Source organism: Monomorium pharaonis, chromosome 1 (genome assembly GCF_013373865.1).
Source record: "Monomorium pharaonis isolate MP-MQ-018 chromosome 1, ASM1337386v2, whole genome shotgun sequence".
Lineage (NCBI taxonomy): Eukaryota > Metazoa > Arthropoda > Insecta > Hymenoptera > Formicidae > Monomorium > Monomorium pharaonis.
The window spans coordinates 35,940,546-35,956,929 of NC_050467.1; the positions used below are offsets into that span (position 1 = coordinate 35,940,546).

The following is a 16,384-nucleotide window of genomic DNA, read 5'->3' on the forward strand; positions in this document are numbered from 1 at the left end:
AAATTTGTTTTTATTTTCATTATATAATATTTTCACTATAGAATAAATAAGATTTTACAGTGAAGAATATTACTGTGGAGCACTTATGAAGCGCAATATTATGCATTAACAGGAGCCAACGCAGAATGTTTTTTAAACTTTTTTAACAGATATTATAGTTCTGACTTTAAAGTATGCTTATATCTAATTTCACGTTTTACATGATTTTTCATGTTTTCATGTTACGTTATTTTTATTCTTGTCTTTCTTATTAACCCATTGGCTGTGTAAGAGAGTTTTACTATTTGGGCCAAAAGTGTGTTGAAAAAAAAAGTTTATCGGATTATTATGAAACTTCATACCCTTGTTTTTTGAGTCTCTGAATATGATGTCAGATTTACAAAATTTAAATTGGCAGCTTTAATATGGCGGATAAAAAAATAGACGGAATTTTCTTATTATTTTGAAGTTATTTAGATCTCTGAATCTAAATTTAACATTAAAATTAATATATTTAAAATGGTTAATAAGAAAAAATTTTACCATTTTGGATCCGCCGACTCCATATTTTAATGTAATGTGATTATACTGTCAAAATAAGTACATCCTGACACTAGAGCTCCCATAATTGTTTTTGTCAGTCTAAGGTAGTGAGACTTCGATTAATGAATATCAATACATTTTTTATAATTTTGAAGCCCCATATTGCATCCGTCATTTTTTAATTTTGATATATTCGGATTCAGAGACCCAAAAACCATAAGGGTACCAAATTTAATAAAAATCAGACCATTTTTTGTAATTTTGATCCGCCATATTGGATCCGCCATTTTGAATTTTGTGCATCTGACTTCGGATTCGTAATCAGCGATCCCAGAAACCCCCGAGTAACAAGTTTCAAGCAAATTCAGAAAGTTTTACTTTGTTTTTTCTACGTTGCGGCTATAGCCGTCATACATACTCTTGGTCACTTTTGTTTTTGCGGCTATAGCTGTCATACACAGTCAACCTTTAATGGCAAAGTTAGGGAGCGTTCCCACCGAGCGCGTCACGCGTCGCGTCGTTCTTCGCGTCCAATCAAAACGTTCCATTTTATTATGATAAAATATAATAGATGTTTTGATTGGACGCGAAGGACGACGCGACGCGTGACGCGCTCGATGGGAACGCTCCTTTTTCTTAAGTTAGGTACATATTTACTTATTAATGGTAAATACTTTTATTATCTATTTATATTTTATACTTATTTTTAAATTTTTTAATGTTTTTATTTACTTTAGTACTAAAGTGTATTTTTATTTTTTTTATTTTTTTATTTTTTTATTTTATTATATTTTTATTTTATATGTTTCGTATTTTTATTTGTTGAACTACAGCGGAACCCCGCGTTAGTAGACTGTTCAGAGCTCTGAGTCTATTAACGCGGGATGATCTATTGCTTGGTTTCACTTCCACTCTGTGAAATTCAGAAGCGTAGCGGTATTGCTATCTAGCCAGTTTACGTTTACGCTTCAAGACTAAATTCGGTACTTAATTCATAAAACTAAAAAATGTATTTAAATGTAGGAAATTTGATTGCTTTCATATTTTCTTTAATGTGTCCGCGTCGCGGCGGTGATCCATTCGGCGGCAGGATTAAAGCGGCGCGTTGGCAACGGCAATCTCTTTGGCAGGCTGCTACAAACGTAGTTCTGAACTGTCCATTTTTTGTTAGCCCTTTTTTTGTTTTTCCGGATCTGTCGACCATAAAATTACAAGCAGAGCGACGTCTTAGATCAAGTCAGTCTTGCACAAATCTTGATCTTTATAAACTACGAAAACTACTTAGTACGCAACTGCCTTGCTATCCCACATTCACGCTACTCACATACACCGAGAGCATATGGAGGAGATAAATTCTACTAACGCGGAGTTCACTAACGCAAGGTTTCTGTATTAACATCGTTTTTACACTTATTCTCTTTTATATTCTTATAGAACAAAGCGTGAGATCCAATCAGCATTGTAAAAAAGCGACAACAATTACACGGATAACATGGTTTTCTGAAGATAGAATTTTATTTTATTATTATCTTTGTATTTTATACTTTTCTGAATTTTTATTTGCATTATATTTAAATATGGGAAAACATGAGACATATGATTGTATGTTTTATATGCTAATTAGCTATAAATATACGACTTCAAAGTCAGACCTGTAATATTTTTTAAGGGGACCGTCTACATTAGGAGACCAAAATTAAGCACTTATTTATGATTTTTTTTTAATGAAACTAAGCAATGGATCTTCTTGCGATTTTTTTCATTTATTGTGCATGTCTTTAGGTACTCAAAACAATTTTTATTATAAAATTTTATTTATTTAATTATAAGTTGTAAGCAAAAATGCACAACTGCTTTAAAAAAATCCTTCCACATTGCGTACACGATAACATCTAGTAGAATCGACTGAGAGGAAAAAACCAAATTTTTTTGTAAAGTTTGTGAGTATAATTTCTAAGTGAACTTAAGAAAGCCATACATTTATTACAAAAAATTTATAAAAATGGCATTTTGAAAAAAAAAATTGATTTTTTGCGAAAAATTTTTGACTTAAAAAAAAATTTTTTTTACATGATTTTTAATTTATATTTTAGGTTTACACAGAAGATAATTTAATAATCTTTAATTTAAAAAAAATAGAAGTGGATCCGTCGATTAGTTATTTTTTAATCGTGTACGCAGTTTCAAAAAAAGTGGTTTCGAGAAAAACGCGTTTAAAGTTTCCAATTAAAGAAAAAGGTTGATAAAAGCTTGCTGATGATTGTTTATCCGTACTTTTCGATTAATCTACTATCCCTGCTCCATATAAATGTCCTCAGTGTCCTCATACAATTCATTCTTCTCCAAGAGCCATTGTTTGTCGTAAGTACGCGTTTCCTGCGCAACAGATCTGTTACGACGATTTTGGCTAATCGTGCGATTTTCGTTTATTCTATCCGCAACATCTTTGCATACTAGTCCAATAATTAATTCAATGCGTGACATGATTCTTACAACCGACAAATAGTCTTCATTGAAAATTCCAGCAGCTATGTAGGCAGCAATTTCAATGATTTTGCGGTCGTAATGGAAGTGTTTTGGGGCCAGTTGCCAAATCGTCCCATTAAAACTTTTATTAGCATTTTGTGTATACCCACCTAAACACCTTTTAAGTAATTCTTTCTGAGCAGGCAATGTACCTTTTCAAAGACCGTTAGGGATTTTTACTTGCCGTCCCGTTCGGAGCGCTCGGGACGTGCGCACTGCACGTGCTCATTACGGCCTGATACAATTTGAATCTATACTTGGGACTTCAAGAGCATGTTCTACGGATGAAATACTATCGATTTAAGCAAGAAAAAAAATCGATTTTTTTACCCTCTAATGTAGACGGTCCCCTTAAAAGAATATAAGAGACATTCTCCTTTTGCTCTTATTAATACATAGCATTATATTCCGTTTCTTTATTGTTTTCCGTAAACTTTGTTACGTTCAGTGGACTCCACGATTTCCCTTCGTCAGAGATCAAATAAGATTAGAAAAATTCAATTTCATCGGTCTTCGATAATTTTTCGTGTTATCTAAAATTGGTTTGCTAGAAACGTAACAATAAATGTAGATGAACGAAACGGGGAGCGTCCGAAATGGCCACGCGTAAATTTGACCACGTTCGAAATAGCCACGTTTGAAACGGCTACGTTCGGAATGGCTAGGAGAAAAATTGCACGGATTTCAATTTGTCCACGTGCGAAACGACCACGTCCGAAACTGCCACGTCCGAAATGGTCACGTTCGAAATAGCCACATTCGAAACGGCCACGTTCGGAATAGTCACGTTCAAAATAGCTACGTTCGAAATGGTCACGTATGTTTTACTTGAACATGCGCAGCGGTCATATCCCCATGCTTCGTGACCACAAGCGCATGCTCTGTCTAGCACAAGACATGCAAAAAAAGGCGCTAACCTATGTATATTGCAAACAATGTAAAGTACACAATTCGCTCACACTTGACCGGAAGTGAATGTTTTTTAAATAATTGCTATGGGTAATCGTTTGTATTTCGTATGAAGAGGTTTGAAGTGCAATTAACAAGGTTTGTGAGTCATTCGTTTATTTGTAATTAATTTTTTATCCGACCCTTAGCCAGAATATATTAATTGAACAAAGTTATTATACGGAATCGTTTAAAATTTGTATAAAAAGTGATAAAGTTTGATTTAAAAAGTTTGTGAGTGATCTGAATTTTATTTAATTCGTGGAAGTTAGCCGAAGTTTAGTTAACAATATGTAACAGCATAAGCATGCACAGCGGTCACATTTGCGTGCTCCTTAGCTGTAGACCCACAAATCGTGCAAAAAATACGCAAGTTTAAAAGATTAAAAACTTTTAATTTAGTTAATTTTAAATGACTTAATTTTTAGGGACTGTCTTGATCGCGCACATAAACGATCGGATACAGTAGTATTTCCCAATTGGACACAGTCCCAATTGGACACTGACCCGATTGGACACAGTCCCAATTGGACACGGTCCCGATTACGCACCGTTCCGATTAGACACAATTCTAATGAAACATAATCCCTGACGGACACAGACTTCCATTAGACAGCGATAGGACACACAGCATTTGAATCGGACACAGAATTAATTGCACACGGACCCGATTGCGCATCGACCCGTTTGCACACGGACTTATTTGCGCACCGACCAGTTTGCACATGGACCCGATCGCTGTTATGTCCAATAAGGTCTGTGTCTAATAGAGATTGTGTCTAATTAGGATTGTGTGCCCGATCGGAGCGCAATTGGGACAGTGTCCAATTGTGTCTGATCATTTATGTGCGCAATTGAGACAGTCCCGCTCCGGTACATCACCAACGCATGGATCACGCCGGCGCCATGTGCCAACAGCTCACGGGCATCATCATTACCGAACCAAAACGATTAATATAATCGAAAAGCGCTAGTAACTAAAGACTCTTTTTAATCATTTTCTACAGACTCATTACAATAGAACGATTTACGTGTGTAGCGTCTAATCAAACTTTATCTGTGATAAATATACTAAGATTTGGACATCACGCTGAGTCCACGTGACGTATAGCTATTTTACATTATTTATGAGTGAGTCCCAGATGCGCACAGTAATAAACGGACACAGCAAGCTGAGTGAAACGGACACAGTAACAAACGGACACAGTAAAAACGGACACAGTAACAAACGGACACAGTGCAAAACGGACACAGACCAAATGCGCACAGAGCGAAACGGACACAGTGCGAAACGGACACAGACCAAATGCGCACAGAGCGAAACGGACACAGACCAAATGCGCACACTGCACATGCGCACAGACCAAATGCATACACGGAAAGTCGCAAACCCATGTGATGCAGTGAATGCTTTGCACGCACACACACACACACTCGGGGGATGCAAGGGGGGCCTTCGGCCCCCCTTCCGCACCCACCCCGTCCAAGTCGCTAACCTATGTGGACTTTACTCTGCTTGCAATGTACATGGATTGCATTTGGTCCGTGCGCACGTGCAGTGTGCGCATGTGCAGTGTGCGCATTTGGTCCGTGCGCATTTGGTCTGTGTCCGTTTCGCACTGTGTCCGTTTCGCTCTGTGCGCATTTGGTCTGTGTCCGTTTGTTACTGTGTCCGTTTCGCACTGTGTTCGTTTCGCTCTGTGCGCATTTGGTCTGTGTCCGTTTGTTACTGTGTCCGTTTGTTACTGTGTCCGTTTATTACTGTGTCCGTTTGGTCTGTGTCCGTTTGTTACTGTGTCCGTTTCACTCAGCTTGCTGTGTCTGTTTATTACTGTGCGCATCTGGGACGCTCCCTTATTTATTACACTCGTTCCATGATGTCCGCTCACCCTGTTTTCATCCGTAGGGTAACTCATCAATCAGCGAACTCATTCGTGTTATTCGCAACACAGCGAGTTATTCGCAAGCAATATACAATGATTGTATGCACGTGTGTGCGTGCCTGCCCTACATAAAAATTGGATTGAAAAGAATTAAAAATATTGACATTTTGCAAAAAACAATTCAAAAAGTATTCAATTAAATATTTTCTAATTTCTGTTTTTTTTTTTTGAGGATTCAATTTATTTCAAATATTAACTCTTGCATTCAAAAGAATTCACTCGACTCTAAACATTCTTCGCATTCAATCGCAATAAGAGGCATTCAAGTGAATGCGAACTGTTTTTGCTGCTCTTTTACGGCCGGGTTCACTCCTGTGAACGCTGGTGATCGTCGTTTCTTGGAGGATACTGCTACTTAAATGACGTCTCCTTATTGCGGTTTAAACTTTCTTTATTTGCTTGAATTTTACAAGGCGAGCTCGTGGTCTTACCTTTTTGGCGCCATATATTACAACTACTACTTCTGCCCTCTCACCCACGCTCCTAACACACTTCTGCCAACCCGTGAACAACAAACTCAACGCTTATACCACTAGTGACATTTTACCGCAGCATACTTACTAGACTTACACGAACTCAAACACGCCGCCCGCCTTGACAAATAGCAATATTTGTAAAGATACAAACACACAAATAGGACGTACAAAGGAATAAAGAAAACCTACATTAAGATAAACGGAAATACAAATACATTAATCTTTCAATTTCTACCATTGTTTAGTCCTCAAATATCGGCGAAATGTTGACAATTGCTCTCTTATATACACCCTTTCGGGTACGCACAGTAACCGTTCGGACGATTTTATCCGCCCCTGGATGTACTTCTGTAATTCTGGCAAGAGTCCATTTCAACGGCATGCTTTCACTCTCCTTCAACATCACCAACTGTCCTACCTGAAACTTGGTACTGTTTTCGGAGTTCCACTTACTTCTTTGCTGACAGGTTGATAGGTATTCGCCTTGCCATCGTTTCCATAATTGCTGCCGAATTTTTTCCACATGTTGCCATCTGGATAAACGATTTGCGGGAACCTCCTCTAAATTCCTTTCAGGATAAGCTTGAGGGCTTTCCCCAATCAAAAAATGACCTGGGGTCAGCGCTCTTAGGTCGCTCGGATCTTCGGATAAAGCTGTTATCGGCCTCGAATTCAATATAGCTTCCACCTGAGCTAGTACAGTGAACATTTCTCCTACTGTGAGGGAGACATCACCTAGCGTTCGTTTTAAATGTAACTTCATTGAACGCACCGCCGCTTCCCATAGACCTCCTTGGTGCGGCGATCTTGGTGGAATAAAATGCCACTCTATTCTTTCGCTTGTTGCAAATTCTTGTACCGTGTTTTTAAATTCTTCTGCTTCCAGGATCTGCTGCAATGCCCGGTCGGCCCCAACGAAGTTCGTTCCGTTGTCAAAGTATATCTCTTGAACTTTACCTCTTCGTGCGGTAAATCTTTTTAAAGCACCTAAGAAGGCTTCCGTTGTCATATCCTCAACCAGTTCAATATGCACCGCTTTTGTAGTCATACATACAAATATGGCCACGTATGCTTTATATTTTTTGCTATTCCGCCGTACCCGATCTCGAACATGAAATGGTCCGCAGTAATCCACTCCTGAACATAAGAAGGGTCTGTTGATGTTGACTCGAACTGGCGGCAGCTCGCCCATCAGCTGCCAGCTAGGCTTAGGGTTAGCCTTCCGGCATGTCACGCAATTACGAATCACCTTTTTTACTCAGCTCTTCGCAAAGATCGGCCAAAATTCTCCTCGTACTGAGTTTAATGTCGTTTGAGCTCCTGCATGAAAAAGTCTCTCGTGATGATGCACTATGATCAATGTTGTAACGTGATGTATTGCTGGCAGTAATATAGGGTGCTTTCTTTCTTCGTCTATCAGAGCGTGTCTTAATCTTCCTCCTACTCTTAATATTCCCTGGCTGTCCAGGAAAGGATGTAAAGCTGCTAACTTGGATCTTCGGTGAATCTTGCCACTCTTCAACTCCCTCAAATCTTCTTGGAACACTTCTTCTTGTGTCAATTTGACTATTGCTAACTTTGCTTTATTAACCTCTATAACCGTAATCGGCCCTCTTTCGCGTTCTTCCTTTTTACTCTTTAGATTCCTGCTAAACCTTATTACATATGCTAACGCTCGCAACAATTTGTTAAATGAAGAAAATCTTTGGTATTTTATAAATGCTTCGTCTATTTTCGCTAACGCTATCACCGCTTGTCTTTTTCTTTCCGGTATCTGTTCAGCTGACAATTCCTCTCTTTCCTTAGGCCATAAACTTTCATTTTCTTTTAACCATTGAGGTCCTTCCCACCACAATTTTAGCTGCATTAATTGCTTGGGCATAGTGCCCCTTGATATGACATCAGCGGGATTTTCTTTGGATCTCACATGTCGCCACTCAGAAATTGAGGATTTGTCATGAATATTGCTAACACGGTTGGCTACGAACACTTGCCATCTTTTAGCCGGGGAGCCCAGCCATGCCATTACTATCGAAGAGTCAGTCCAATAAAACCTTTTTTGCATCTTTAAGTCGAGACATTTTATTATCTTTTCCATCAAATCTACCAGCAACACGGCTCCACACAACTCTAACCTCGGTAATGATAGCGCCTTGATAGGTGCCACACGCGACTTCGCGCATAGCAATGAGACTGTTACCTCCCCTCGTTCGTTTTGTTCACGTATATATATGCATGCTCCATATGCCTTCTCGCTCGCGTCACAAAATCCATGTATTTCTACTTGACAGTTTTTATCTCCTGAGATTACCTTTGTAACGAACCGCGTTTCTAAGCGGCTAACAACGACCGCGAGGCCCGGCCGACCATCCGCCGGGCCAGGAAACGGGCCGAGAAACGGGCAAAAGCGCGCCACGCCATCGAGATGACGAGCATCTCGAAGGCGCGTCGCCTCCCTCCTCTCGAATCAGCATCCCGGAGATGTAACCGAGAGGAGGCCGAGGAATTCCGAAAACTCCCGAGTCGCTGCCGGGGACCATATATAAGGCCGCCCGGCAGCGACAAACTCCACTTCTCGTTATCCCGTCCGACACGTTCCGACGAGAAGACAAGCCCTACGAGCCAGCAAAACGGTGGAGTGTTCTCCGTCATCGCCGAGAGTTCTCGGCCTAGCTCGCCTGACTTCCTTCCTTGCTAAGCAGACAACGGGGGTAGAGCGTGCTCTGTCTCCGCCGAGAGCTCTCGGCAGCTAGCAAGGATCCTTCCCGACCGCATCCTCACGGCCCGGTAAACGGCACGGAGTGTTCTCCGTCTCCCCCCGAGAGTACTCGGGGCCGACGCCGTTCCAGAAAACCAAACCGCCGTTCGAAGAATTGCCGTAGCAATTCCTAGAAAAACGTCGGGGCGCGAGACACCCGGTTCCACACCGCGCGCCCGCCGGCCACCAAGCCCGAACGTCGGGCTCACTACGCGCGCCGCCCGCCTCACCGCGCACCGCCGCAATCCCACCATACCGGACAGCTGATCGGCCCGCTGTCACGCGCTCCATCCCTGATCACCGGGGAACATCGATGTAAATAGCCGACCATTGTACATACTTCACTCGCGTTGTAAATATCCGTCATTGTATTAGAATAGAATAATAAAACTGTATCATCGAAACTGTCCATTGCATTTCTGCTGTTTCTGAGCCTTTTTTCGCCCTGGCCTTTTTCCTTCCGACGAGCTAAGATCTCCGCGCGAAAAACGGTCGTTACACCTTTCTAACTATATTTAAGCTATTAAGCATGCACAGTTGTGACCTTATTTTCTCCCACGCCTTTTGTATGTGCATTGACACCGACTCATCCCAATCTACGCCTAGACTCCATAATTCTTGCATGAGTAATTTAGCTGATACTATGACAGGCCCTACAAGTCCTAATGGATCGAATAGTCGGCAAATTTGTGCCAGCATAGCTCTCTTTGTTACACGTGCTTCGTTATCGTTTAGTGATACCTTATAATAAATTGTATCCTTGCATGGATTCCACAATACTTCTAACAGTCTGGATTCCTGCTCCTTGCTTAGACTCACAGCCTCTTCTTCAGTCTGACTTAGCTTATTTATTAAAATGTTCGAATTCCACTTATGTAATTCAAACCCTCCCCGCGCTAACAACTCCGTTACTTCCCCTTTTAGCGCTCTTATCTCGGATTCTGAATTCCCGCCGGTTATTAAATCGTCCATGTAAAAATCTCTGTTGACTATCTCCGCGGCCCTTGGATAATCCGATTTTTCTAATTCCGCTAATTGCTTTAGGCATCTGGTTGCTAAAAATGAAGCAGGTTTTGTCCCGTACGTTAAGGTCAGTAACTCGTATTCCTCCACCTCTGAATTAACCTCTTCCCGCCACAGGATACTTTGTAAACGCGTTTGTTCCTTATTCACCAAGATTTGTCTGTACATCTTTTTTATGTCCGCGCACAAAACATATTTATATGCCCTAAAGCGTACAATTAATTCGAATAAGTCTGTTTGAACTACCGGTCCCTTATATAATGCGTCGTTCAACGACCTTCCCTTAGCGTATCGACTAGACGCATCAAACACCACCCGCGTTTTTGTGGTTTTACTATCTTCGTTTTGCACGGCGTGATGTGGTAAGAAGACCCGCAATTTATCGCTATCGTGATTCTCTATTCGCTTCATATGACCTAATTGAGCGTATTCGCGCATGAATTTAACATATTCAGTCTTCAATTCTGGACGCTTTTCAAATTTCCTTTCTAAAGCTAGCAGTCGCCTTAACGCTACTTTTCGGGAGTCTTCTAATAATTCTATCCCTTCTTCTTTGATCGGTAATTGAACAATAAACCTTCCGTCCGGTTGACGCTTATACGTTTCTAAAAAATGCCCTTCCACGTATGACTCCTCGTCATTTGTTGCTACGCTTCCCTTATAATTTTCTGTTTCCCAAAACTTATTCATGGTCTCATTTAATGCTGCCATTGTACTCAAATTGCATTGGGTTTGTATTCTCTTGTTAGCTTTAACTTCTCCTATTGGTCCCGTGACTAGCCACCCGACTAATGATTTTTGTAATATGGGGCCCTTTACGCCTAACTTTATTTGCCCTATACAGATTAATTCCCAAAAACTTTCCGCTCCGATCAATAAATCTATCTTATTTGATACATTAAAACTAGGATCCGCTAACTTAATATTCCTTGGTATCTCTAACGCCGTCGTGCTTATTGACACCGTAGGTAGATTTTGCGTAATTTTAGGAAGTACGATGCAACTTAAATCTCTTTCGAACGTGCCAAAACGGGATGCTATTTTTAAATTTACGGTTTTGGTTGACTTTGACGCGATTTGGTTTATCCCTTTTATCATTACTTTCTCATCAACGGCTTTCAAATTTAACGCCTTAGCAAATTCTTCCGTTATGAAACTAGATTGAGAGCCACTATCTAACAATGCAACTCTGCCTTCTTTGTAATGACCCGTGTGGTCCTTGACTTTAACTATTGCTGTAGATAATAATACCTGATATGCTCCTACCGACTCCACTACTTGAGAACACGCGTTTATAGTATCAACTGCTTTGTCTTGGTTAACTTGCTGTGTCGCACATAAACTATTTTTCTCAGTCTTATCCTCCTTTGAAGATTCGCGAACCTCGTGTAACAAAGTGCTATGCTTTTTCGCGCATTTCTTACAGCCACCCGCGTAACAGTCCTTTGCCATGTGCTTACCCTTTAGACAATTCAAGCAAAGCCTCAACGCCTTTACTTGCTTTAAACGATCTGAAACCGACAATTCTTTAAATGCCTGGCACTGGTATATTTGATGATCGCTTTGACAATGCGCGCATTTAACGCCCGTTACTGCAGCGTGATTGGTCGTGACTTTACCTTGACTAGCCGAGCGTGAATTATCAACCTTTGGTATGGATGGATTCCTTCTGGCCACAGCCTCCAACATCTGACATCGCTTGGTTAAAAATTCAATTAACTCTTGGAACGTAGGCAGACGTTGAGCATCCACGTGGCTTTCCCATTCCTTTGTTGTGATGTAATCTAATTTACTCGTTATGACATAAATTAATAAATCATCCCACTGACTCGTGGGTCGTTTTAAAGCCGCTAATGCACGAATGTGCTTCAATATACCGTCTAATATGCTTCGCAGAGTTATACTATTTTCCCTTTTTAGCGTAGGTAGCTCAAATATTGCCTTTATGTGATTTTGAACCGCGAATCTTTCAATGTCGTAACGCTCCTTTAACCTAAACCAAGCGTCTCTATAATTGGCTTCAGATATTTCTAAAGATGCTATAGTTTCGGCCGCTTCGCCCTTCACTGAAGATATTAAATAATGGAATTTTTGAATCTCATTTATAGACTGGTTAGAATGTATTAATGACTGAAACGTATTGTAAAAGGAATGCCAATCCTCGTATTTTCCGGAAAACACTGGCAATTCAATTTTAGGTAATCTAACCTGGTTGTCATTATTGCGTATTCTTTGATTCTCCAATACATCGACTGCTTGGTTTAGGTTATTTTCAGCGAAGGCTGGTCTCACTCGGTCTCCCACTAATCTTTCTCCGAATAACCTTAACTCTATATACCTTTCCTCTTGCTCGACCAACTCCTGGTCTACCTGCTCTTCACTTAATGCTTCACAAATTGCTAATTCTGTTAAACTTTCCTCAATAGCCTTCCAAGCTTCTTCTAACTTTTTTAACCTTAAATTTACTTCGTCTACCTTAACCTTGTCCGGCTCTACGGTTCTTAAAAAATTCTCTGCTCTCGTGAAGCTAGCCTTCGCTATCCTTTTTTTCTGTTTCAGTTTTGCTATTTCCGGATTATTCTCCATACTTATTATTTAATTTATCACGCGCCACGTAATTCAACTAACATCAAATGCTACAACGAAGTGACTTAAAATGCTTGTACCGAACTGACTAAATTCTTATAACGAACTGACTTGAAAACGCTTCTAATAACTGACTTGAAATCCTTACATTTAAGAATTTGTCCCTTGCATTTGCTATCGTTCGCAATGTCCTTTACTTATCGCTTATGTAGGAAGCGCACGCTTGTCTGCTCCTCTCGTACTGCTGTCGTCTTCACGTTGTCATCCACGGATTTTCTCTGCCGCTCCCCCTCGTGCCCGCTTGTGATTACTTCCGCTGCTGTTGTCGTCTCTGCGTTGTCACCAGCGGATTGCTCTTGCCGCCAAACTGCGTGCACGTGGTGATGGCGTCGTCCGTGCGTCGTCCGTGTGTCGGCGCGAACGTATTTGTCCCTCAGGTATAATGTACTCGACCGCGCCGGGCAGCATGGACGTTCCCGCGCGCCGAGTATAATGGCTTCTACCACGCCGGGTAAAATGGACGTTCCCGCGCGCCGAGTCTAATGGCTTCGACCACGCCGGGTAACATGTACTCGTCCGCGTCTTTCTGGCTTGCCTTACTCGAATTTATGACGCCTCTGAATTGTCCCTGGCAGCAATCCAGGACACTTGCTTCGCTCGCTTCCAAGGTCGGGCTGCTCCTTGTGGTCTGAAACCAGACCTGCCGCCCTTTCGATCCCGGTCTCGTCGCCCAGGATCCGGCTCGAAGGACCAAATGTTTTTGCTGCTCTTTTACGGCCGGGTTCACTCCTGTGAACGCTGGTGATCGTCGTTTCTTGGAGGATACTGCTACTTAAATGACGTCTCCTTATTGCGGTTTAAACTTTCTTTATTTGCTTGAATTTTACAAGGCGAGCTCGTGGTCTTACCTTTTTGGCGCCATATATTACAACTACTACTTCTGCCCTCTCACCCACGCTCCTAACACACTTCTGCCAACCCGTGAACAACAAACTCAACGCTTATACCACTAGTGACATTTTACCGCAGCATACTTACTAGACTTACACGAACTCAAACACGAACCGTTGCATTAAAAAAGATTAACTTTTTTTTCTAATTGTTATCGGATTCAGAGGCATACAAGATTTCATGGTTTTATTCTCAATATCGCACTGAAAAGTATTGGCCACGATCCAATCCGAAATTTTTGCAAAGCAGCATTCACGATAAAACCTTGTGAATGCGAAACACTATTTTTGAGTAAGACATTTTATGCAGGGTGTGTATATTAGACTGACATTTTATTTTCAAATATTAAATAAACTCAATGTTAAAATTGTATCATTATATTTGGAATCAACAAATAAAATGATCAATCTATAATATGTTATATTACAGATGTCTACCAGATGAGGAATTACAAAAAAGATGTCCAATGAGATATGAAGACCTCAGTTCAATCTTTGTTTCTGGAAAAGAATATGGTACAAGAACACATTCCATATTACTAATTGATGGTTCGAATCATGTGACTTTTGTTGAAGAAACTCTTATGCCCGATTTTACATGGAAACGGCAACGATTTCAAAATAATTTGATATGCAAGAATACATAATAGCATATTTTGTAATACATAATAACTAACTATTATAAAAGGAAACATGAAATACTTTTATTAATATATGATGTAACATCGGAACCAGGGATCTATAGAAGATATATGGACATGATGTAGCCGAATAAAGTAATAAATTATTAATAAAATTAAAAATTTAAACAAAAGTATTAATTAATAAATCATTATTAAAATCGACCGATTGTTTATAAAAATTTATTTCAAAGTAATCATTTTTTAAAAACATTTAGATATAAAAAAAATTTTGTTTTATTTTATCCAAAATAAGGATAATATATCTTAAAAATAGATTTTAAAAAGGAGATGATACCGATTTTATTGTTGATAGTTTTCCGTGATGCTGATTGGTTCTCTTGCTGCATTTACGTCATGTTGCGAGAGTCATTTCGATTGAATTTTGATGGTTATCAAATTACAATTATCAATCTATAGTGCCTAGTAGAAAATAAAACATCCATTGTATTGTAGTCATCATTATGTATAATGTTAATCCTAGAACGTCACACTGGGATAATTTTGTAGCTCAGCGCAAATTTGAATTTATTTCCTAATTGAGTAAGTCCCAGATGCGCACAGTAATAAATGGACACAGCTGGCTGAGTGAAACTGACACAGTTCGAAACGGACACACCGTGATGGCAATCGGACACAGTAATAAACGGACACTCGTTAAACAAGTAAATGTTCCTTTAATTAGATTCACGGATTTACACTTACACGTGCCTTTACTTTCCCACAACAACTGCGTATACTTAACACATTTATAAGAATTAGTTCCACAAGTTAATACTATGTGCTTTGAGTTAGATAGTCCCTCATTAACTGACTTTGGTAAGTTACTCCGAATTTCTCTTACATTTGGTTGCTCCGCATTTCTTCCAAATATTGCTTTCTAACGACAGGTGGTGCTAGGACCTCATTTGAATTATATACGTTACTACCCAGATAGCCAAATGAAAGCAACGCGTTGTCATTTTGCTGTCATTTATTCAGCATTCAATTTCACCAAACTAAAGCCAAGGTGTTTCCACAAACTGACTGTTGTTCTGACATCATGTAAAGTCTTCAGAGAAGGCTTAGAATTCAATAAACTGACGGCAAGTTGTCATCATGCATGTAAACGGTGCTGGATATCATAATGACGGCAAGTCGTTGTCATGTATGACATCTGCACGTGAGGTTATATCGACGGCAACTTGTCTACTTCGCAATTAGTATTTTGTCATGATCCATATATCATTTGTGATAACATATTCCCCAATAAAATAGTACGTGATATCCACGTTAATGCTATATGGATCGATATCGTGAAATCTACGTGAATATTCGAGTGGACATCCACTCAAAAATGGTACTAGAATTTATGTGAATGAGATCATAGATTCGACGTAGAAACCACATAAATATTTTACGAACTTTAGAAACATCCTCGTAATGAGGATGAAGACTAAAACCAGGAGCAGCGTTGCCAACTCTCCAATGCACAAATATGGTACAAACTTAATAAAATTATGGTACTTTCATAAAAATTATGGTACATTTTCACAAAAAAAATCTAATATGAATAAAAAGGATATTACTAAAACAAATAAATATTTTTTTGAAATTTATTATATATTATAATATAAAAGAATTTTAAAATTTAAATTTTTTATTTTAATTACACATAATATAAATGACTAATAAATTTATTATAAAAAATTTAAAAGAAAAGAAAAATAACATGACTATATGGATTCTACAATCTTCAATTTGGTAAATTTATTGCAATACTTAAGGTAACTATCGCGAGATCACAAAAATTAAAATATAAACTTCCCAGATAGTACAAAATATTTATAAGGAAAAATATTTATTATCGCGATATACTTATGTAGATAGCTAATAAGATCACAAAAGTATTAACTTATTCAAAATATACTTATAAACTAAGGAGTTCACATTTTGATATTACTTTTTAACGACTATACTCTAATTTAAGATG

General features: G+C 39.4%; 3 protein-coding genes across 14 annotated transcripts in view; 2 read left to right on the forward strand and 1 right to left on the reverse strand.

Moving 5' to 3' along the window:
* LOC105837043 (transport and Golgi organization protein 2 homolog) overlaps positions 1-14,577 on the forward strand; it is a 34,602-nt gene extending 20,025 nt beyond the window's left edge. For 11 of the 12 annotated variants that reach the window (XM_036289874.1, XM_036289951.1, XM_036290126.1 and 8 more), the window contains one exon: positions 14,163-14,577. In XM_036289874.1, coding sequence (XP_036145767.1) covers positions 14,163-14,379 — 217 coding nt within the window. In that variant the 3' untranslated portion in view covers positions 14,380-14,577. Of the gene's footprint in view, positions 1-13,897; positions 14,044-14,162 lie in introns of all 12 variants that reach the window. The other variant, XR_004964177.1, reaches the window with a different exon arrangement.
* Positions 1-16,384, forward strand: part of LOC118646489 — a 69,702-nt gene that overhangs the window by 11,885 nt on the left and 41,433 nt on the right. The window lies entirely within an intron of this gene.
* Positions 7,652-13,863, reverse strand: LOC118646484. The gene is made up of 2 exons (XM_036289486.1): positions 9,675-13,863; positions 7,652-8,726 (listed from the first exon to the last, which is right to left on the reverse strand). Exons 1-2 carry the CDS (start codon positions 12,780-12,782, stop codon positions 7,674-7,676), a joined length of 4,161 nt encoding a protein of 1,386 aa, XP_036145379.1. The 5' UTR covers positions 12,783-13,863; the 3' UTR covers positions 7,652-7,673.